Source organism: Miniopterus schreibersii (genome assembly GCF_964146895.1).
Source record: "Miniopterus schreibersii genome assembly, chromosome: 16".
Classification (NCBI taxonomy): domain Eukaryota; kingdom Metazoa; phylum Chordata; class Mammalia; order Chiroptera; family Miniopteridae; genus Miniopterus; species Miniopterus schreibersii.
This window is the reverse complement of record NC_138116.1, coordinates 30,994,632-31,017,455: the sequence shown is the minus strand read 5'-3', so window position 1 is coordinate 31,017,455 and position 22,824 is coordinate 30,994,632. Positions and strand designations below refer to the sequence as shown.

Here is a 22,824-nt window from a genome sequence, read left to right as displayed (position 1 = left end):
CTGGCCCCGCATTCAGCTCCACCCAGGAACCCCTGGGATCCCCGCACACAGCTCGCCCACACTGAATGGCCCTCGCCAGGCTGCCCACTAGCCAGCACAGACGCGCCCCTCTCAGACAGGACCCCCCCCCCCCCCCCGCAGCGGATCTCCCTGTCTCACAGTCTGACCACCTAGACCGCAGCCTCACCTTCGCTCCAGCGCTGCTCCTTCTGACCACAGCAGCGGCTTCTTAATTTTCTGGCATCCTAGATGCCTTTGAAATGTTAATGGTTGTCCTTCTCCCCAGAAAATGCACTGTTCGAACCAGAACAACGGTGGGGGTTCGGGGAGATCCAACCCAGTGGGCCCCAGTTTGCAATGTGTAATTTATAAAAACGCATGTTTGATTTCTCACTGAGAACATACAAATATGCTGTGTCCTTCCCACCTGTTGCCCTGTCTCCTTTCCTCCCTTTCCCTTCACCCCAGGCTTAATCACCAGCCTCAAGGGATCGCTTAGGAAAGACAGAGGGGCCCGGCCTCGGGTTCTGCAATGTGCCAAGTGGAGTTTGAGCTGGCCTGCGCTGCTGTGAAGCAGCTGAAGGCGCCTGTGAGTGACGAGGAGAAACTGTTGGTGTATAGCTTCTACAAACAGGCCACCGAGGGCGACTGCAACATCCCTGCCCCGCCTGCCACAGACGTGAAAGCCAAGGCCAAGTGGGAGGCATGGAACGACAAAAAAGGGATGTCCAAGATGGACGCCATGAGGATCTACGTTACCAAAGTAGAAGAGCTGAAGAAGAAAGAGACCGGTTAGGGAGCACACAGTGTGGAGCAGAATGAAGTGGCTTGGCTCCTGTGCTAGCGACATGGGCTTTTTAAAAGACCTCGAGGGCCGAAATGTCCTGAGGTCGCAGCAACCATAGCTAAGGCTTCAATAAATTAAATGGCATGAAAGTGCACGTCTGCTGTTGGAAAGCAAAAAACTCAAAGTGACTGTGAGAGCACTGGGGAGCTGTCTAAAATGTATTAAAAGCATCTCTCCTCTAGAGAAAGTTCCATCAAAACTGGCTTTCGGTATGATTCTGAGTAGCGTTCCCTGCCTTCCTATTCCCAGGTACATATGTAGATATTTGGCAGCAGTAGAGGGGTGGGGGGAGAATCATGCTATGAAAATGCCCGTGGTCTGAGGTCAGTGAGAGAGGCTCAGCTTCTGGGGGAGGAGAAGGAGAGGGGGCTAAGGCCCCTTACTTCTTCAGGGGCTGTCCATTCACTGCCAATCCAGCATTATGGAGGGGAAAGGGGTTTTGTCTTCCAAAAAGTTAAAGTCAAGTCCTACTACCAAAAGCCCCTACTGGAACACAGGCCTTATGAAATTAATGTTTTGAGGGAAGTCAGACTTCTAGTGAAGTAACTGATGCATCACAACACAGCAGTTGAGAAACACTGGAGCAGTTGGTTTCAAAATCCCACCTCTGAAACACTCATCTAAGGCCTAGCAACCAAAATTTTCTTGGGACTACTGTGTAGTGAGTCCTGGTTTCTACTTGGAGATGTTTGTGGGACAATATGTACATGTATGTATATGGGATTTGTTTTAGCAGCACAACAAACCCCTTGACCCATGGAAGGGCCAGAGTGCCTAAGCTTGGCTTCTACTCCTTAGTACTGATGATCATGGCAGCATCAGTGCACAACGCTGCATTGGGTTACAGAGCGCTAAATGATATTATTAGCGATATTTCAAAGCAAAAGGTCTGCTATGGCATGGAACTTTCCAATTCTTTCCCTCAGTTATTAAAACTATTTTCGTAGTTCATGACATCAGGTTAGCTCTAGTTTGTGAAGGGCATTAAACAACAGAAGCAACCACCATAAAGACCTCAGAGGACAGTCAAAGGAAACCAAACCTCACCAGGTATCTTTGAGATCTTCTGTTCACATATTTGCAGGAAGCTGCTATAGACTAAATACATTACTTCAGAATGAAGTATACCCAGGACACAACAGTGACTAAAGAACTATTCTTTGGAACAATAAACTGGGCAAGGGCCAGACAGTACAAAAGTTGTATTGTTTGTTTTCTCCTCTTTAGAGGATATTATGAATACATTTTGATGCTTTTAAAACCATGATTCGCATTAAATGTGAACAGTAAAAATAATAGAACATCTTGCTCCAAAATACGGTGTCAACTTAGGAGCTGTAGATTTAGCCATACCATTCTACAAATCACTATAAAACCTGATAAAGTAAAAATAGATCATAATTAGGACTGCAGAAAGCAACTGTAGGATACATTTTTTTTAGTGTACATAATGTGCTAAACTTTGTGGGGGAAAAGAAAATATGAATACGTATATTTATATGCTTAATAAGTAGAAGGCAGGGGGAGTGGGATTAATGGGGTCAGGTAAGAGCAAGACTTTTCAATGTATACCTTTACACATTGTTTTGATTTTTGAAACACTGACTGTATTACCTTACAAAAGGGTCTGAGGCAAGAGCACTTCTTTATTGAATGTTAAGGCCAGAGTAAACTTCCTATAGGGTAAAGGTAATGAATCTTAGACCAAACTGGAATTTCCCATTAACTCTTACCACGCATTTCAGCGGACAAGTTGGAGCCCTCCTGAAAACTCTGCCAAGCCACAATGGCATTGTGTGACAGGTGAGATGGGCAGAAGGTCACTTAAAGGAGCACTGAATGTCCATGGCTTTGCAAATTCCACTAAGATGTCAGGCAAATATGGATTTCATACTAAGTCCTCAGGCTCATCTAGGAGAACTCTTGCAACATAGCCATTTTAAATATTTCTGGATTTATACCCAATGTATATACATTTGAACTTATCTAGGACCCCACAATCCCCTCAAGTCAAAAAACAAAATGACTACTCTGAAAACACAACATAAATCTGGAGAAACTGAAGGACTTTCCAACTTCATCTGTTTAAAAACACAGGCTTGGGCAAAACCATTTTTCTTACAACTTTGTTTTCTAGTTGATCAAACCATCTCCAGAGACAGAAAGTAATCATAACCTTTGGTTTAAAATTATTAGCTGCAATGTGCAGAGGTAAATGTTTAGATTGCTTGATAAAAGGCTAAAGTGGGACACTAAAGGGTTTTAGGATGAATAAAATATTGAAGATCGCAACACAGGAAAAATGACAGGCAACGAGATAAATAAAAGGGGCTGATATCATAAAGCCAAAATATCCCAGGCAGATAAACAGTATTAACTTACATCCATATCTAAGATAAAAAATTGGGGGTATGTTAAAATATAAGATAAGCAGGTAAAGAGGGATCTAGTATGTGTTTAGTCATTCAGTACTTACATAAACCACTTGTTTTACTGTAAGAAGCTTAGACAGCCACATCCCAGCAGCCTAATACACTGGGAAAAGTATAGTTTCTTTTCACGAGAACAGTATTACTAGAGATAAACATCAAGAATTAATAATCTACAAGAAAATCAGAATTAACAAATCATAGTCTAAAGAAACACAGAAGTTTGATTACTCAAAATTCATATAATAATTTCCCCATGTATGGGGGTAACTGAACCAGTTGTCTAGAGGAGGAACATACATAGCATGATTGGCTTCAAAACTCATGATTCCTTCCCTAAGATACAGAATTTAAGTTGAATGAAAAATGCTGTGAAGCCAGAAAACGATTTTTTTCTCTCAGTGAAGGTAAGATCACCCTATAAGAAGGCAAGCTGAAAGTTACCCTGAAATTTCCACACCCCACCCTACCAGCAAGGGAGAACAGCGGAGGCTAGGATTTACAAGGAATTTAATATGTATTATTCTGGAACTGATATCCTCTGGGTCAATCCTTTCCAGTCTTATCAATTTCTTTCCTAAAATTTGAACCTGCCCACCACTTTATTTCATTTTTTAAAAATATTGATTTCAGAGAGGAAGGGAGAGAGTTGAAACATCAATGATGAGAGTCATCGATTGGCTGCTTCCTGCACGACCCCCACTGGGGATCGAGCCCACAACCCGGGCATGTGCCCTGACTGGGAATCGAACTGCGATCTCCTGGATCACAGAGGTCAATGCTCAACTGCTGAGCTACGCCGGCCAGGCTGCCTACCACTTTAAATCATGGATCTTACAGGTTGGTATAGCAGCTTGATTTTAGAAATACATCTTCAAAAAACAATAATAAATATGTCCAATATAATTACGTTTCCAGTGATTAAAATGTGTTTGTTCTCTAGAACCAAACAGAAAATTACAAGAAAAGATTAAAAAAAATTTTTTTCAGGCTAAAATTGTCTACTCCGTTTTAAAGAAATTTAACATGTTCTCTTCTTGTAAACATTTAAAAAACTTCCATGAGGAAACTAGCACAGAGCCAGGCGTATAGTAACATAACACATTAGATCTGTCTGTTTTCTCTGGCTACTCAAAATTTTAGTGCAAGGAATGTGGGGGTGTTAGCCACATCTTTTGGTTCAATGAACAAAATTTCTTTAAAAATGTTTAAATGTCAAGGACTGCCAGAGTAAAACATTAGAACAACATACTATCATCAGATGCTGGAAGTATTCCTGTTATAAGCAATTAATTTGGATTTATTTGAATAGCTGTTCTCATAAAATCCACATGATTATCAAAATTCCTTCCATCCCCAACCAAAAGTAATGTCCCGTATACTGCCCCAGGCTGGAAAATAATTTTTTACTAATTTAACATAGTGACACACATTGTGCCATTCTAGCGACAGTACAGATTACAGCCAGAGTTCTCCAGCTGGATTGACAATAAAAGGATTTTATATCAAAAACATATCAGAGCTTTCAAAGATGAGAATACAAATCTTCACCACCCCAGCTTCCTTGCCTATACAGGAAACAACTAACTTGTGAGAGCATTTATCATGAATGGGCACATTAAATCTCGCAGGTGCTGGGCAGGAATCTCAAATGCTTGTTCCACATGATGTCTCTGTTAACCTGAAGCCTTTAGTTTCTTTTGTTTAGCAAACCATTCGTCACTTTTATCTGCTGCCATTGCCTAGAGAAACAGAATGGGAATATATATTCTAAGACTATAAAATAAAACACATAGTTCACTTTGTATCTCACTGTATTGTCCATAATCAAGAAATTAACAATTGATCCTAGCCAGTGTTGCTCAGTGGTTGAGCATCAACCCATGAACCAGGAGCCCAAAAGGAAAGGAGCAAATAACTGGTTGGAGAAACAGTGTAGAAACACTCATCTACCTCAGCAAGAAGTCAAAGGATGTCTGCAACTGAAAATGAAGAAACAGAAATATATTTGTTGGGGTTTTTTGTTAATCCTCACCTGAGGATATTTTTTCCATTGATTTTTTAGAGAGAGTGGAAGGGGGGGAAGGAGAGACAGAGGGAGGGACAGAGATAGGGAGGGAGAGAGGGAGGGAGAGAAACAAACATTGATGTGAAATACATATCAATTGGTTGCCTCCTGCACGTGCCCCTGCCGGGCCAGGGATTGGACCTGCAACCCAGGTACATGCCTTTGACTGGGAATCGAATCCGTGACCCTTAGGTGCTCGGGCTGACACACTAACCACTGAGCACACCAGCCAGGGCAGATATGTAAGTATTTTTTATTAAGAAAAAGTGATGCTGAAAGTGGCTGCCCTGGGCAATGGGACTCAGCAATGGGGCAAGACATTGCTGCACTGCACTTATGTAAAAATCTGTTATTGGATTTTGATGAAAATAAAAATATTTCAAAATCAAAGATATGCGGCAAAACAAAACAAAGATCCAAAAACAATCCACAAAGATGCAGAAATTTCTGTCTTTTAAGAACTACTTTTAGCCTGGCTGGGCGTGGCTCAGCGGTTGAGCGTCGACCTAGGATCCAGGCGATCTGGGTTCGATTCCCGGTCAGGGCACATGCCCGGGTTGTGAGTTTGATCCCCAGTCGGGGGCATGCAGGAGGCAGCAGATCAATGACCCTCTCATCATTGATGTTTCTACCTCTCTCCTTCTCCCTTCCTTTCTCTGAAATCAATAAAGATATATTTAAAAAAAAACAAACTACTTTTAAAAAGGAAACAATAAACTCCAGTATAGAGAACCAAGAAAACTTCTGAGTTTTGAAGTAAGAGTTGAGTAAGAGAGGAGGAAAAGAAAGAAGAAATAAAAGACGATAAATCTTGGGTAAGATAAACAGTTCACTGGGACTGGAATGGGAGTGAACTAGGGGAAGGCAGACAGCACAGAAGATCAGAGAGCAGGGAAGGGCCTGATGTGTTACATGCCCTGTCAAAGTCTGGAATGTATCTTTGAGGAAACAGAGAGCTATTGGAAGACTGCACAGTTTTTATAAATTGCTGGATTTGTATTTTAGAAAGCTAATGCCAGCAGCAGGGATTGACTGGACAGTGGAAGGAGGTGTCTGCTGTATTACGGGTGATAATAAGGGTATTTTCAGAAATAAGTAGACAGACGAAATTTCAGAGATAAAGTACACTCTTGGTGCCTAATAACTAACAGAATTTCGGGATGAGGAAAACAATATTAAAAAATGGTTCTGTTTGTATATCTAAAACTATTCTAAAGTAAAAGTATTCTAAATGTAAAAACACTGGCTCTAAGGATTCTAGCTTAAATAACTGGGATAAAAGATATACAATGCTCTTCAGGGGAGGGAGCAGAGTAGAAACAGAGGAAGAAAAAGAACAGGTTGTAAAGCCTGAAAGATCTCTGTTCAAGCCCTTGACCTGACACTGAATGTATAATATTGGATGACAATATTTTTGAGTCTCAGTTTTCTCATCTGAAAGGCAACTATCAACCTTGCAGATTGTGGTAAGAATAGAGAGTATATATAAAGTGCCTAAGAATATGTCATATGCCAAGAACATGTGAGATACTTAATAAACTGTAACTTTTATTTTTTCATTATTAAAATAAGAATGGAGCCTGGCCGGCATAGCTCAGTGGTTGAGCATTGACGTATGATCCAGGAGATTGAAGTTCGATTCCTGGTCAGGGCACATGACGGGTTGCAGGCTTGATCCCCAGTAGGGGGCGTGCAGGAGGCAGCTCATCAATGACTCTCATTATTGATGATTCTATCTCTCTCTCTCTCCCTTCCTCTCTCTGAAATCAATAAAGATATATATATATTTTAAAATGGATTTGAGGTGAGATAAATTAAGTTATAGACATATTGAGTTTGAAATATCCACAGTGAAGTGGTTGCATTGGCTATAAATTTAGTCTGGACACAAAAAGCACTAAACATAAAAGAAAAAGTTTACAAACTAGACTTCCAACAAATCAACAAGAAAAAGATAAAAAAACATTTTTTAATGGATTTGATTGGACCTTAAAAAAAAGTAGATATTTAAATAAGGGACATTCTGGGAAAATAAAATAGTGTGAGCAAGAACATTTATAGATTAGAGAGTAGACTAGAATGGCTAAAATGAAATAGATCAGAGGTGTGTCTTCCAAGTAGTCTGTCATAAAACTCAATGGATCATATAAACTGTTCTGTATTTATATAGTCTAATTACACTAAAGCTAATTTAAAAATACTTAGGGAAAACCAACTATATAAGCAATTTTAGAGGATCAGGGAAATTTTAGGTAGAACTGTATTTTAGGTGATATTAAGGATATATTGTTGATATTTCAAGTGTGATGTCAATATGGTATATAAAAAAATTCCTTAATGTTGACTTCTTTTAAATTATCTTAAAAACATGTAAAATACTATGCTTGCTTCAGCAGCACATATACTAAAATTGGAACAATACAGAGAAGATTAGCATGGCCTCTGCACAAGGATGACATGCAAATTCATGAAGGGTTCCATATATTTTTTAAAAGTGTGTAAAATACTTAAGTGTTTAGGGATGAAATATGATGGTGTCTGAGATTTGCCTTAGAATTCTCCAGCAAAAATAAAAGGTGGGGTGGGAAAGAATGATGAAAAATATGGCACAGAGTTGATGGGTAACAGTCACACAGGGATTTGTTGTACTTTCTTGTGTATATTTGGAATTTTTAATCATGAAGTATTAAAAATAAATCTAGTATGAAAAGCAATGGACAAAAGGACATATCATTCACAAATGAAGGCAAGCAAATGGCCAATAGGCATATGAAAAGATGCTCAACATCATTAACCATCAGGGACATGCAAATTAAAATCACAATCAGAAACCATTTCACATGAACTAATATAGCTACAACAAAAACCCAAAAAAGTACAAATGCTGGTGAGGATGTAAAGCAGCTAGAACACTGATGTATATGACACGGATGATAAATGTGTAAAAGGTTCAATCATTCTGGATGACTGTTTGGCAGTTTCTTATAAAGTGAAAGCAATTCCACCCCTAGGTATTAATCCAACAGAAATAAAGCATAGGCCTACGAGAAGATTACAGGCGAATGCTCATAGCAGTCTTCCTTACAATAGATGAAAATCTGAAACAACTCGAATATCCATCATTGGAAGAATGGATAAACAAATTGTTCTATTCATAAAATTAAATACCACTCAGCAATTTAAAAAAAGAACAAACTCCATGCAATTACATGGAGAAATCTCAAAAATGTTGAGTGAAAAAAGCCAGGCACAAGAATACCTACTGAACGATTCCATTTATACAAAGTTCAAGGTCAGACAAAACCTCTAGGAGGTGGGGGTGGGAACTAACTGGAAATGGGCATAAAAGAACTTTCTGCAGTAATGAAAATACCCTACATTTTGAGTAGTGATTGTATGAGTATATATAACTGTCAAAACTCATCAAATTGAACACGAATTTTCTGTACATCTAAATTCTATGTATATTTCACCTCAGTAATAACAATAAAAGATACTTGTTTGGAGCTCAGGGAGGAATAGGAACTAGAAATTAGGAAGTCAGAGAAAGGACGGGGGATGAGGCTCAGAGCAGAAGTAACCAGAGCAGTAGGCAAGTTCTACTCAGAGAAGAGAGAGAACACAGGACGAGGATCCAAGACAGCAGAACAGAACCATGGTAAATCCATTTGGGGTCAGACACAGAAAGGGGCGCCTATGACTGAGAAGCAGCCGGCTGTGAAGATGGCGGGACCTCTACCACCACAGGAGAACAGAGCTCGAGGGAGGAGGAAGTTGGCCAGTGGTATGAAAGGGAAAGGAAAGAGTCTAGTAAGTTTGCCAACTAAGAGGTTGCCTGAGATCCTATTTTCCTTTACGGTAAAATTTATAAACGCCGTATTTTCTATACATTTTCTACTTTAATTAACATCAACTGAGTGTCTGCTGTTATGCCAGCAGCTTTGCAGGATCTATAAACCACATAACAATCCTATGAGGTGGATAATCTTATTTTTTCAAATTGTTAGATAAGAAAACTTAAGTTTAGAGACTTTAAGTAAATTGCTTGAGGTAAGTCACATAGATATTAAGTGACAGAACCAGGAAAGACTGATTCATTCCGTTAATCACGAACAGAGAATTCACCAAGGGCCTACTACTTACCAGATATGTGCTAAATGCTGGGATGCTGCTAAAGAACCGAGTTTGAAGATGATAGAAAAGCTGCTACTGGATTTGGCAGGATGGAAGGCACTGATGAGGTCAAGATGAGCGACCGGAGCCAGTACGATACAGACTGAAGTGTGAATGGGAGTGTAAAGTAGAAACAGTGTATGGACAGATTTTATTTATTTATTTACTTTTAAATATATCTCCTTATTGATTTCAGAGAGAAGAAGGGAAAGGAGGGAAAGAGAAATTTCAATGATGAGAGAGTCATTATCGATCAGCTGCCTCCTGCACACCCCCTACTGGGGATTGAGCCTGCAACCCGGGCATGTGCCCTGACCTGGAATCGAACCTCAATCTCCTGGATCCTAGGTTGATGCTCAACCACTGCACCATGGTGGCTGGGCTAGGCACGTTTTAAAATAAAGAAATCTGGAAAAGTCAGATGGGGTAAATACAAGATTTTTCAAAGATGGAAGGTACTGAAGCTTGAGCACAATTCAATAGAAAGAAAAGAATGATGCTACAGAAGAAATGACCAAAAGAGCTAAGGAGGTGAGAGGGGACAGTGTCCAGGCATTTCCACTCACTGAGCAGAGTAATCATGCATAGCAGCAGTTTCCCAAGACAGCCTGAGCTAGTGGGAAGGCACAAATAGTGCACCCAGATAAGAGTCACATGGTGGCAAGAAGACACAAGTCCCTGGCTCAAAAGTCATTCCCAAAGCAAAAGAACATGGTACTGATGGTAAGAACTGGCTCCTGTTGCTGTGGCCCTTCCCCATACACACTTGATACCACCCTCCTCGGGCCTATGGTCCTATAAACTTAGAAATGAGACTCACGACATCCAACAATTTGCTTCCCTCTGGATCCATCTTAGAAAGTTCTCGAAATGCTTCATCCCCCACAAAGCAAATTTCATGTCCATCCTACACCAAAAAAGACAAAAGAAATTTGGCAAAAAGACACTTCAAAAGAAAGCCCTGGTGCAGCCCGTGCCCTTCCTGAGTAATACTTACAGGGTCGGCCAGAATGACCACTTGCACTGTCGCTTTCCCGGGGGTATCCAGACTCACCAGGGGAGTCAGAATCTTCTGCTTCTCCCTCTTCACCAAGGCTTCTAAGTCAGGCAGCTTGAGGAAAACAAAAAGGAAAAGTGAACCGGGGGTCACGTACCACACTTAGGCCATGGTCCTCATCAGCACTAGAGGAATGTCAGATCAACCAGAAAGAACCCAGGAGCGCCTGTTTGATTTTATCATCTCAGCTGCTTGAGACAACTGCTGAAGCTACAATCAGAAAGAACCTAAAGGGGAGGCCCAAGGTTCTCAGTGGGCCACAGAGCTTAAACAAAAGACCCGGTACCAAGATATTACCTCTTTTTGGGGACAAGAAAAGGCAATTCTTCCAAAAGCTGCTGCATGATCAACTGCACCCTTGATGCCCTGTAGCTCCAGCTTACACTGAAAAGAAGAAAGTGGGTTTGGTTTATTTTTTAGAACAGGTTATGCAGTAAAAAAATTCAGAGCACTAAAGGGGTAAGATAAAAACGAAGCCTCCCTCCTACTCTCACTCCAGAGGAACCCATCAGCAGTGTCCTGAGTATACTTCTAGACACAGGCATGCAAATGTCTCTTCTTTCTACACAAATGGTAGCATAATTTACACATCATTCTGTTCCTGGTTTTCTCCAACTAATGTTACCACATCAGCACAGAAAGACTCACCTCATTCTTTCTGATAGCTGCACAGTAATGCGTTCCAGGGATGAACCATAAATTACTGAGCTATTCTGCTAATCCAGAGGACATTTAGATTATTTCTTATATTTTGCTATTACAAAGAAGGCTACAAGAGATAACCCTGGACACAGTTCTTAATGAACATGTACGATGAATATGTAATAAATTACTAGTAGTAGGAAAGAGCAAGGAGAGAATCTAGCAAATTTGCCGGCTGAGAGGTTGCCTGAGATTCAGTTTTCCTTTATGTAAATAAAGGAACAGGCCTACTGGGTCAAAGTGCAAGGACTAAATCATGCTCAAATGCTGGGTTATTTTTAAAAAAAGATAAAAATACATGATCATTACAGTATTAAGTCGTGTCTACTTCTCTTTTAATTCAGCAATTCCACTTCTGAAAAAATGTATCCCCGACTATCTAGGCGGTGAGGTTAATAGTAACTTTTATTTTCCTCTTTCTGTTTATCTGCATAAATATTAAATCACTGTTAAGGAATTAAGGGAATAACCTTTATGTTAACCTTATTTACACACCAAAATCAAGTAATAGGTAATTTTTCTCCAAGATCACTCACCTGGTTATCAGCATAGCCCAGCAAAGCCCTTTGCTTCTCTTCATCTTTTTCATAAATTTTCATTCCCAGTAGATTAGACCAGTAGTTCAAGGACTTGTGAAGATCAGACACTGCGAGAGTTACTTTTACTATAGGATCTGTAGGGTAATAAAACAGCAGGAAAGGACAGGTCAGTGCAGTAGAATGGAACAGAAAGACCAAACTAGGCTCAAGTAAGTACACATAAGAATTTAGTTTACGATAAGAAAGCAATTTTAAGTCAGCACGAAAGGGCATGTTATTCAATAACTGGCTTCTCATTTAGCGAGAAAAAGTCACATCTTTAAACTAATGGCAAAATGCATTCCTAATGGGTTAAAGGATTAAGTTTATGAATAAAACCATAAAAATACTAGAATCAGGTGATTATTTATACAGTTTTGGGGTGGAGAAAGACTTTTCAAAAATTTGACACAAGATACAAAAACTGTGAAGGAAAATTTGCTAGGTTAATTACATGAAATGGAAAACTCCTAGACAACAAAAGCCAAAAAGAGAATTACAATCAAAATTAGAGAGAAAACAACAAAGTAGGAGACATTTTTTGTAACATATGACAAAAAGTCCTTATTAGTTAAGTCACCTTTAAACATTAATAGGAAAAAGAGGAATATCCCAGAAAAACAGGCAAAAGGCACAGAACTGGAATGGTCAATGAACATATGAAAAAATATTCAACCTCACAAATAATTGAAGAAATTAGAATTCAAATAAAACATGTTGTTATCTAATTGGAAATAATTTTAAAAGTTCCCAGCACTGACTGTGATAGTGCAGGGGAAAATCACAATCATATAATACTGGGAGAGTGTAAACAAACTAGTTCATTTCTGGGAAATGGTTTGACAGAGTATATCAAAAGACTAAAAAATGTACACTGCTTTTAAAACACCAGCCCTAGCTGGTTTGGTTCAGTGGTTAGAGCATCAGCCCAGCCCACAGACTGAAGGGTCCTGGGTTCGATTCCAGCCAAGGGCGTGTACCTCAGTTGTAGGCTCGATCCCAGCCCCCGTCGGGATGAGTGCAGGAGGCAACCAATCGATGTGTCTCTCTCTCATCGATGTTTCTTTTTCTCTCTTTTTCTTTCTCTCTCCCCCGCCCACCCACCCACCATCCACTCTCTCTAAAAAGCAATGGAAAAAATATCCTCAGGTGAAGATTTAAAAAACAAACAAACAAAAAACATAAAACACCATTATTGGAAACTTTTTATTGTAAAGTGATTTTCTGCAGAGCTGTTCCAAGTCTACACCTGACCATGATAAATTCAATACATTTTCCTTCCGTTTTCACAGCCTCGGTCCTGTTGCTAGAATAGCAATGTCATGACCTAAGGCAAAGTGTTTCTCATAGGTCTCTCTGCCTGGCAGACTGTTTCAGTTTTCCTGTTCAACGAGAAATCAACAGATTCCAGCTGGCTCTGAAGGGATGCAGGGACAGGAATGGTAACAAGTGGGTGAAACTACAGATAAGTGAGTGATTCAAAGGGAGGGGGGATATCAGCTAGATGGATAGATTTGACTATATTACCAATCAGAAATTAATGCCCTAAAGGTACTATCCTCCCAAAGGCCAAAACCATCTTAAGGATTATAGGGCTTGCCATTATCTTATATGTTGAAACATCAAGATTAGGGAAAAAATATACAGTAGAATTAGTAACAGAAGTTAAGTTTTAAAGTTAGTAAATAAAGCAACAACCAAAAATCATCATAAAAATCCCTTAAATCGCTAGTGAAGTACAGAAATACCATCTCTCAGTAAGTCCCACAGTGCCAGTCTAACCTCCTACACTGGAACACATCACTTTCATTTGCTAAGCTCCAGATGAAAAGCAATCGCATTCAACACAACAATCAGACTCAGTTTGAGGGGATTCTGGGACTTGAGGCAGAGCAGTGGAGGAAAGAGAAATGTCTCCCATCTCAGGTCCACTTAGGGGAATGGATTCACTGAGTGAAATGACAGGCAGAATTGCCCTTGCTATTCATCAGCATTTTTTTCTGTTGGCAGAGCAGGTAGCGAATTTGCAGGAATGAAATACACATATGAGGAGTACGCCTGTGCCATAAATGAAACACATCATCCTTCCCTCTCAGGAGTGTGCCTGAGCATTTCTCTTCCCCCTTAGGTGCGTTACCTTTGTCTTTCCCTCTCCTAATCTTCAAGGGCTCTTCTTTTGCTTCTGTAACTTGTTTCAGAAGCCCAGTTGGCTCACTTCTACTACCTCTTATAATTTGAGTTCTTGATTCTGAATTCTTTCTTTGCTGAACTCTAGAACGGAGGTCCAGTTTCGCCACCAATACCACTGGTAACACCCCAGCTCATTCTCAGTCTCATGGCTTCAGTAACTGATCCTATCTCCAGTCTGCAGAATACTCCATTAGGATTCCAAAATGGTGGAAGATTAAGTGGAAGCTACACTGACACTCTCCCGGGACCGAACTGGAATTACAACTAAAATATAGGAAAACCACCCAGATTAATCAACTGAAGACTAACTGGACAGCACCCTCATAGTGAAGGACATAAAGCAGAGACCGCAGAGAGACTGATAGGAAGTACGGAGGTGCAAGGGGGCTGGCTGGGCAGGCAACCTCTGATGGTCCGGGGAGATATCTAAGCTGTAGGGGTTCCCATTGAGAACTCTGGGTTTTAAACTCCAAGCTGGTCTCCTGAGACCAGAGCACCAGAACTGAGAAAGGTGCCCACGTAACATATGGCTGTGAAAAGCAGTGGGTTTCTGTCTGCCAGAGAGAGATGGCTGGAAATGCAGGCACCATCTTAAAGGGCCAACACACAAAATTTCATGTGAAGCTACTTACCTTGGGCTCCAGTGGAGGGAGGGCAGAGTGGACTAGAGCTGTGTAAAGAAAATCCAGGGATGCTGGCTCTGGGGAAAGAGTTCAGAGGGCAGCCATCTGGATTCCTGTGCTTAGTTATTTCCCCATACTGCAGAGGACATATTTCTCAGGCAGACCCTTACCATCCAGGCAGCTTTTGCCTTGGAGGGGGGGAGGTGGAAGAAGCAATTGCCCCACCCATTGGAAAACCTCTCACCCCACCCTGTGGAGTTTACACCTTGCTGTGGTCTACAGCCTGAGGCTCATTAAGAGACTCAGTAACAATTAGCCTGTAGGAGGAGGTGGACCTCAGGGTGCTTTAAGTCTTTTCCTGATCTGCTTTTGGACCCAGGGCTTGGAAAAGCTGTCCTTAGTACGCATCTTGGTCCTTTCCAAAGGCACCCAGCTCAGTGGAGGGAGCCACGAGCTGTGGATTGCTGATAGCTCCAAACAGGGTAGTCACAAACAGCATCTGACATTGGCCTGAACCAGAGACCCTCCAAAAAGACTGGGAGTTCTAGCAGATCTACCTAATACATAGAAACAAACCCAAATAGGCAACCAAAATGGGGAGACAAAAAAACAAGCCCCAAATGAAAGAACAAGAGAAGTCTCCAGAAAAAGAGCTAAATGAAATGGAGATAAGCAATCTCTCAGATATAGAGTTCAGAATACTGTTTGTAAGGATGCTCAACAGCATGAGAAAAGATATGGAAACTACAAAGGATGACACAGCATAAATAAAGAATACACTGAAAGGGATAAACAGCAGATTAGAGGAACCTGAGGATCAGATCAGTGAATTAGAAGACAGGGGGAAAAAAAAGGCACTCAATCAGAGATCCAAAAAGAAAAAACAAGTAAAAAAACAAGAGGCCAGCTTAAGGGAGCTGTGAGACAACATGAAATGTAACAATATTCGCATCAGAGGACCGATAGAAGGGAAAGAAAGTGACGAAGGGATAGAGAAGCTGTTTGAAGAAATAATGGCAGAAAACTTCCCTAACCTGGTGAAGGAAAAAGTCACACAAGTTCAGGAGGCACAGAGTTCCAAGCAAGAAGAATCCAAAGAGGCCCATGCCCAGACACATCATAATTAAAATGCCAAAAATTCAAGATAAAGAATCTTAAAGGCAGCAAGAGAAAAGCAATATGTTACCTACAAAGGAGCTCCCATAAGGCTGTCAACTGACTTCTCATCAGAAACTCTACAGGCCAGACGGGAATGGCATGAAGTATTCAAGGAAACGAAAAGCAAAAATCTGAAACTAAGACTACTCTATCCAGCAAGGCTATCATTCAAAATAAATGGTGAAATAAAGAGTTTCCCAGACAAAAAAAAAAAAAGGCTAAAGGAGTTTAATACCACCAAACCAGCATTGCAAGAAATGTTAAAGGGACTGCTATAATAAGAAGTAGAATGCTTGGTTAAGCTCCCCTGTGAAGCCGTCAGGACCAGGGCTTTTGAGTGCTGGGATTTTATTATTACTGCTTCGACTTCATCAGTTTTTGTTGGCCTATTCAGGTTTTCTGATTCTTCCTGATTCAGTTTTACGTGATCTCACTCATATGTAGAATCTAATGAACAAAATAAACTGATGAGCAAAAGAGATCCAGAGACATAGTGTGGAGAAGGCCTGGTAGGGAGCAGGGGCAGATGCTGGGTGGAGGGGATCAATGGAGAAAAAGAAGGAGATATCTATAATACTTTCAACAATAAAGATAAATAAAATAAATATTTCAAAAAAACCCACCACATCATGCAGTTTCTTTCTTGCTCTCCGAGGAAGTCAGTATGGTGGGCAGCTCCTCACTCCCATTCCTCTTTCACTCATTGAGTACCAGCACTATAGTGTGGGAAACTGACCTCAGCTGGAGAATATGATTAACTGGTCTAAGGATAATCCTGTTTCTCCTGCCAGAGACTGGTTCATGAGCGGGCATGTGAATCTAGTCTGACCAGGAAGTTTGTTGAAAGATTCTAGGCAAGTTTCGTTCAGCTCTTAAAAGAGAGCAACAGGAAGTCGGTCTCTCCCTCTCCTACCAGGAGAGAACCTGGGAACATGTAGCTGCAACTGCTACTGGCAGCCACCCTACCACAATGAGGGGAACAGCTAGAGGAGAAGGGAACTCTTGCAGACAAGAGGATGGAGAGAGAAAATTTGGGTTCTTGTTACCATTGCTGGGCTGCTAAACCAGTGAATGCTAAAGTCTTCCCTACCTACAGAATGCCTGCTTTGTGAGCTAAAAAACGTTCTTATTGTTCAAACTAGTTTGAATTGGCTTTTGTTATTCACAGCTGAGAGTGCTCTAAATAGCTATGCTACCAGTGGAACAAAATCAGTCTAGATCCCCTATAATTATAAAGATCTCATATAGGAATATAATTTCTCAGAAAACAAATAACAACATTGGCTTGAGAAAGACATGTCACGTCAATATAGAAAGACTCCACAGGAGAAAGAAATCCAGCTCCCTCTCTCCTTCCATCAAAGATGCCTTTAGACAGAGGGCTTTTATTAGTATAATTACCTGACTGAGGTGGACTTCGATCCTGCAGATAGAACTTATATCCTCCTGGGGCCTCAGTTTCAAAAACACCTTCTGCAACTTCACTGAGTGGCCACTTCAGCTTCCTGGCATTGCTGACAGCCTGGCTAGAAGCCAGTGTGATACCCTATGACAAACAGCAATATCATCCATGTGTATAACCACAACAGATCTTTTATACAAGATAAGGGGACAAAACCCCATTACCTTTACATTGTGGACAAAAAAGGGGGTATGTACAAGTTCAATGACTGAAAGTAACCTCACAGGGTGATCTGATCATAAGTATCTAACTGGGCAAGTCATGGTGGGGAGTCATGCCCCAGGCCTATAAGGTCTTTAGTAGAAGGTTTTAAGTCAGCCCCGTCCACATTCTTGTGCATCTGGTTACCACACTTTTGAAATGCCTGGAGCAATCCTTTTTAGACCCCTCAGAGATGTAACCACTCTCCAGAGAGCACATAATCTTATTAACTATCCAGTACCTTACTTTCCCCCCACCTTCATGTATCTTCCTTACATTTCTTTGTTAATTCCAAATGTAAAAAATAAACTGCAAAACTCATTCTTCAGAGAATTTGAGATCCTGTGTCCTGGCAATGTAGTCAGTTTGGCACAAATAAACACTTATAAAAGTTCTCTACAGGTTTAGATGTTTCTTATGTTGACAGTGTCAAATCACCTAAGAGTTAATTGGCATTCAAAACTTCCTTCTAGCCCTGACTGGTTTGGCTCAGTGGTTAGAGCATCGCCCTGCTGACTGAACGATCCCGGGTTCAATTCTGGCCAAGGGCATGTACCTTGGTTGCAGACTCAATCCTTGCAGGAGGCAAACCAATTGATGTGTCTCTCTCACATCGATGTCTCTCTCTCTCTCTTTCTCTCTCTCCCTCCCTCTCTCCGTCTCTGAAAAACAGTGGAAAAAATATCCTTGGGTGAGGATTAAAAAACAACAAAAACTTCCTTCTGATTTTAAAGTAGATTTTGGATATTTTTGTCCAACAGGTTCCAAACTTTGTGAATTGCAGGACAGAAATTCAAATGCCACTGAACTAAAACCCTAGCCTACCTATCAACTTTACCTCCTAAACATCTCTCAGATCTATACTTCTCTCCATCTCTCACTACCATGCTAGTTAAGGAGCTGCTGGTCACTTACTGTAGCCTATGAGCTGGTTTCCTCACTTTAGTCTTGCCCCCTTCCCACCCAATTTCCATGCTCAGCCAGGCGGATTCTTGCACCACAAATACAATGTCATCCCCCTTCTTAAAAATGGGGCTTCACTCTGCTTTCAGAATATCTTAATATGATGTGGCCTCAGCTTACTTCTTCAGTCTCAACTCTACCCACTCCCTTCACACACTAAGTTCCAGCCAGACTGTGCTACTCATAGTTTTGAGTGACATGGTCCCTCTCACCTCTGGGTCTGTGCACATGCTGAGGACACTCATCTCACCCTCCCATCCCAACTCCACCCACCTGGCTCAGATATCACCTCTGAGAAGCTTTTCCTGAACTCTCACCTCTTCAGGAATAGGTTCGGAATTACTCCTGGGTGTTCCTATATCCCCCTGTTTTTATCCCAATCTTAGAACTTATCACACTGTATTCTTGTCATCTCTATTTGTTTCCCTTACCAGGCCGGAAATGCCTCAGGCCAAGTAACATGCTTTACTCTCTATTGTATCCCCAGAACCTAACAAAGGTACATGGCATACAGTAAGTCACAATAAATACCTGTTAAATGAATACATTGGTGAGGGACATGAAGAGTGAAAAAGAGAAAAACATATATATACATATATATGTTGAATCTGAACAGTCCTTTCCACTTTTATAGACATTAAATTCTCATAAAAACTTCCATCTAGATAGCATTATTATTATTATTTTTTTAAAGGATAACTTCCAGGCAGTATCCTTTTTTTTCTTTTTTTAAAAATATATCTTTATTGATTTCAGAGAGAGGAAAGGCGAGGGAGAGAGAGAGAGAGAGAGAAACATCAATGATGAGAGAGTCACTGATCGAGCCCGCAACCCGGGCATGTGCCCTGACCGGGAATCAAACCCCCATCGCCTGGATCCTAGGTCGACGCTCAACCGCTGAGCCACGCCCGGCCGGGCATAGCATTATTATTTTAATGAGTTAACAGGAACAGCAGGATCAAATGACCAAAATAACATCTAGCATGAGGTAGATTTACTCAGTAGATTCTCAGTAAAAATTAGTCACTCATACCTTGCTATGTATTTGGTCCCAGTGGCATTCTATTTAGCACATAGTAACTGCTCAATAAATGCTTGATACTATTACTATAATAGGTGCATATTAACGTGAATTCTTGAATGAATGAATGAATGAATGAATGCACTCTTCTCTTTACCCTTTAAACCTTCTCAGATTTTTCTCTGACTAGGATTGGCTGTAATAACCCAGACTAATTTTAATAGTCCACTACAGAGAAAATAATTCTCTGAATGGTGATCGGGACTTGACCAGATCAATGACTCTGGCCCTTTACCTTTCGAGACTCAGTCATCCCTCTAGAGGTATTTTGTCTCCTTCAAAGCTGTCTCTAAGTCTTGAATTTGATTCCAAACCACAGGGAGAACACATTTCATACCAAAGCCAGGGTATCCAAGCAGTTTTGTTTTAAACAGAGAACTAAAACTAATCACTAAACTACACCCAAAAGCCATCAATTCAGCAGTCGTTATACCTAAAGCTGCATAAGTGATCTCAATAGAAGGTATAGCCAGAAGTCTAGAACATGACATTTACCATAAAGTCATTGCCAAGCTTGTAGTCTCCAATGCCATAATTGTAAGTCAGTTCTGCAACAAAATGATTATCCTCAGGTCCAAATCCCACCATTGTTTTACTCCATTTCCCATCATATGGCCTAGAAAATAAAAGCAAATGAGCCCAGTGACCTCAGACAAAATCTGCCTCAGGCCTCCGCCAAAGAACGATTGGGACAGAGGAGTGGGAAAGTCCCTTCTAGATCTCTAAGTACCCATAAGGATGAGATGACCTCAGCTGGTGCTAAGAGCAGCTGTGGACAGTACTCATGGGCCCCATCACCAAAGGCTCCAAAGACCATGTGTCTGGCACTTACTTACGGAAAAGATTCATTTACCTTTTCTTTAAAGTAGGGAGCAGAATCCTCCAAACTTAATTTACTTTTTTGCATATCCATCAACAAGCATGCAATTCCCACCAGGCCTTGGAATTTTCCAGCTTGCCATGGCTGCCAAGCTTAAGAGATACTTGATAAGACACTGTTTCATCCACAGCATATACTTATTTGTGTTCCTGAAGTTGCCCAACTTACTGCCTCCTTAATTTACTCCACTGCCTTATGCTCACTTTGAGAAACTGCTCTCTGTTTTGCAGGGATATTCAAAGCCTAAAGGAGACTTTAAGAAACAAGGTGTCATACCCATTACAGGTAGCTTTGCAGCCTTCCTCAAATTCCTCATGCCGAAGAATCTGGAAAAGGAATTAGAAAAAATTGTAAAGTTTTACTAGTACTACACACAGCATATTTAGCACAAACCAAAATAATCAAAACACATACATTATCACTTGTAAGCTTGACTTGTAATACAGAAGATAATAAGATGTATATCTTTCCCCGGCCAGTAGTCGAGGTGAGTAAGAACCAAGAGCCAGGTAACCAAGCAAAGCTGTGAAATCTATTTAGATTGGGAAGCACTGCTATACAGTTGGGGTCTTTGTTTTGTTTTTTAAGAGGAGCATGTGATCTTGCTACCTATCCTGTAATCCAACCCCCCACCTTGCTTTCTCCCATCTTCAAGTAATCTTTCTTACATTCCCTCCTTAATTCTAAATGTATAAAAGAAACTGCAAAACTGTCATTCTCTGGAGCCTTTGAGATCTTCCTTCACAGCATTGTGTCAGTTTGGCTCAAATTAACTCTTATAATAAATATTCTCTACAGGCTTGGACATTTCTTGCATCAACACCACCATAAAATTAGGTCTCTAAGGCACAGCTCTGATCATATCACTGCCCTGTTCTAAACTGTAAGAGAGCTCCCTACTTACTGTGGCATAAAATCTAAATTCTTAACATAGAATTCAAGATACCATCAGGAGTCCCAAACCTATTTGTACTGATATCCTATTTCCTCAACTTGAACTAAGTAACTGAAACTAAAGGCACATAAAACTAATGTTGTTACCCAAACATACCTTTGCAATGGCTCTTTAGTTTTTCTAGTATACTACTCCCTCTAGTTGTGGCCTGTGGAAATCCTATCTTCAGACTTCAACACAAATGCAAAATCTCCATGAATTATTATTTTTTTTTACAGGGGAGAGCACGAACGCAGTCCCCCACTACCACAAATTATGCACTCGAGTTTCCCACATTTGGGGAAATCGCAGGGGTCAGCACATCCGGAGAGCAATGGATAAGCCTCGCCCTGGGAAAACCACCTTCATGATCATGGTATCTCCCCTGCCAGGTAAGTATCCATTAATTATTTCTTGAGCACTCCAGGTTGGAGTTAAGTCTCTCCTTCTGTTGTATTTTGATAATAGTTGATAACATTTACACATTAAAGGAGACCTTTGTGGTTTTTCCTGCCAATTATCAAATTTCTACTTCCATTACTATAAGTTATGCACAAATCTAATTCCCACCCCACCCCACCCCAGGCCAGCTTTAAGAGAGGGCGTTTTCTGCCCTCTCTACATTAAACTGCACTCTTGTACCTCTAACGTCCTTGCTTATCAGGAGCTCCCCAATGGCTTCCACCTATTTGTGACCCAGTGACCCCTACAGAATCACAGCTGCTCAGGGCTGCAGAGAAGCTGCTTCTGGGTGTTGGAGAGGAGAATGGGTCCTGATTTCACACTTATATCTGGGCCGTTGAGAGTCGGAGCACTCACCCAGAGACTGAGTATCCCCCCCAAAAAAAGACCATTCAAACCATCCCTGAGACTTAGAGCTCCGAATATGAGGATTATCTAAACCGAAAGGCTCCTAACCCGAAGGGTTTGTTCGCTGGAATTTTAGTTTATGTACCGTCTTTCCCACGAGGCTGGAAGCTCCGCAAGGGCCGGAGCTCAATATATATTTGTGAATCAATTTAAATGAAAGAACGTGTGTGGGCATATAGTCGGCGACTAATAAGCGTGAGCCCCCTTTCAAAGGCCATCTAACCCAAACAGGACTAGACACTTCCTGAAGCTGGGAACCCGACAGGACTAACGGGAAGTCCCGGGGGTAGGGACTGACACCCGAGTTGCGGCTGAAGCCATTGCCCTCCTCCCTTGGCCAGGTGTGGCTCAGCCGCCCGTCCCTCCCACCCCCCCTCCGCGCCCCCCTCCGCGCCCCCCTCCGCGCCCCCCTCCGCGCCCCCCTCCGCGCCCCCCTCCGCCCCGTCTGCACCTTCATCCCCAGCACATCACGAAAGAAAAGCGCCGTCTCGAAGCGCTTTCCCACTTTGAAGACGAAGTGCAGAGCTCGACGAGTCGCCATGACCACCCAAATGCCCACAGAGCCGCCCCGCCCACAGATGACGGGTGGTGACGTCATGGGCCGCCGC

The 22,824-nt window shown here is 41.4% G+C and overlaps 2 protein-coding genes across 2 annotated transcripts; one reads left to right on the top strand and one right to left on the bottom strand.

The window, feature by feature from the left end:
* Positions 1-532: 532 nt before the first annotated feature.
* Positions 533-796, top strand: LOC308569114 (diazepam-binding inhibitor-like 5; the record flags this gene model as incomplete). Its single annotated transcript, XM_081162539.1, has 1 exon — positions 533-796. One exon carries the CDS (start codon positions 533-535, stop codon positions 794-796), a length of 264 nt encoding a protein of 87 aa, XP_081018665.1.
* Positions 797-2,031: 1,235 nt separating this feature from the next.
* GLOD4 (glyoxalase domain containing 4) lies at positions 2,032-22,801 on the bottom strand. The gene is made up of 9 exons (XM_081162252.1): positions 22,668-22,801; positions 20,689-20,738; positions 20,028-20,148; positions 17,227-17,371; positions 11,813-11,949; positions 10,872-10,958; positions 10,515-10,628; positions 10,338-10,424; positions 2,032-5,018 (listed from the first exon to the last, which is right to left on the bottom strand). The coding sequence occupies exons 1-9, from the start codon at positions 22,755-22,757 to the stop codon at positions 4,953-4,955; spliced, it is 897 nt and encodes a 298-aa protein (XP_081018378.1). The 5' UTR covers positions 22,758-22,801; the 3' UTR covers positions 2,032-4,952.
* Positions 22,802-22,824: the final 23 nt, after the last annotated feature.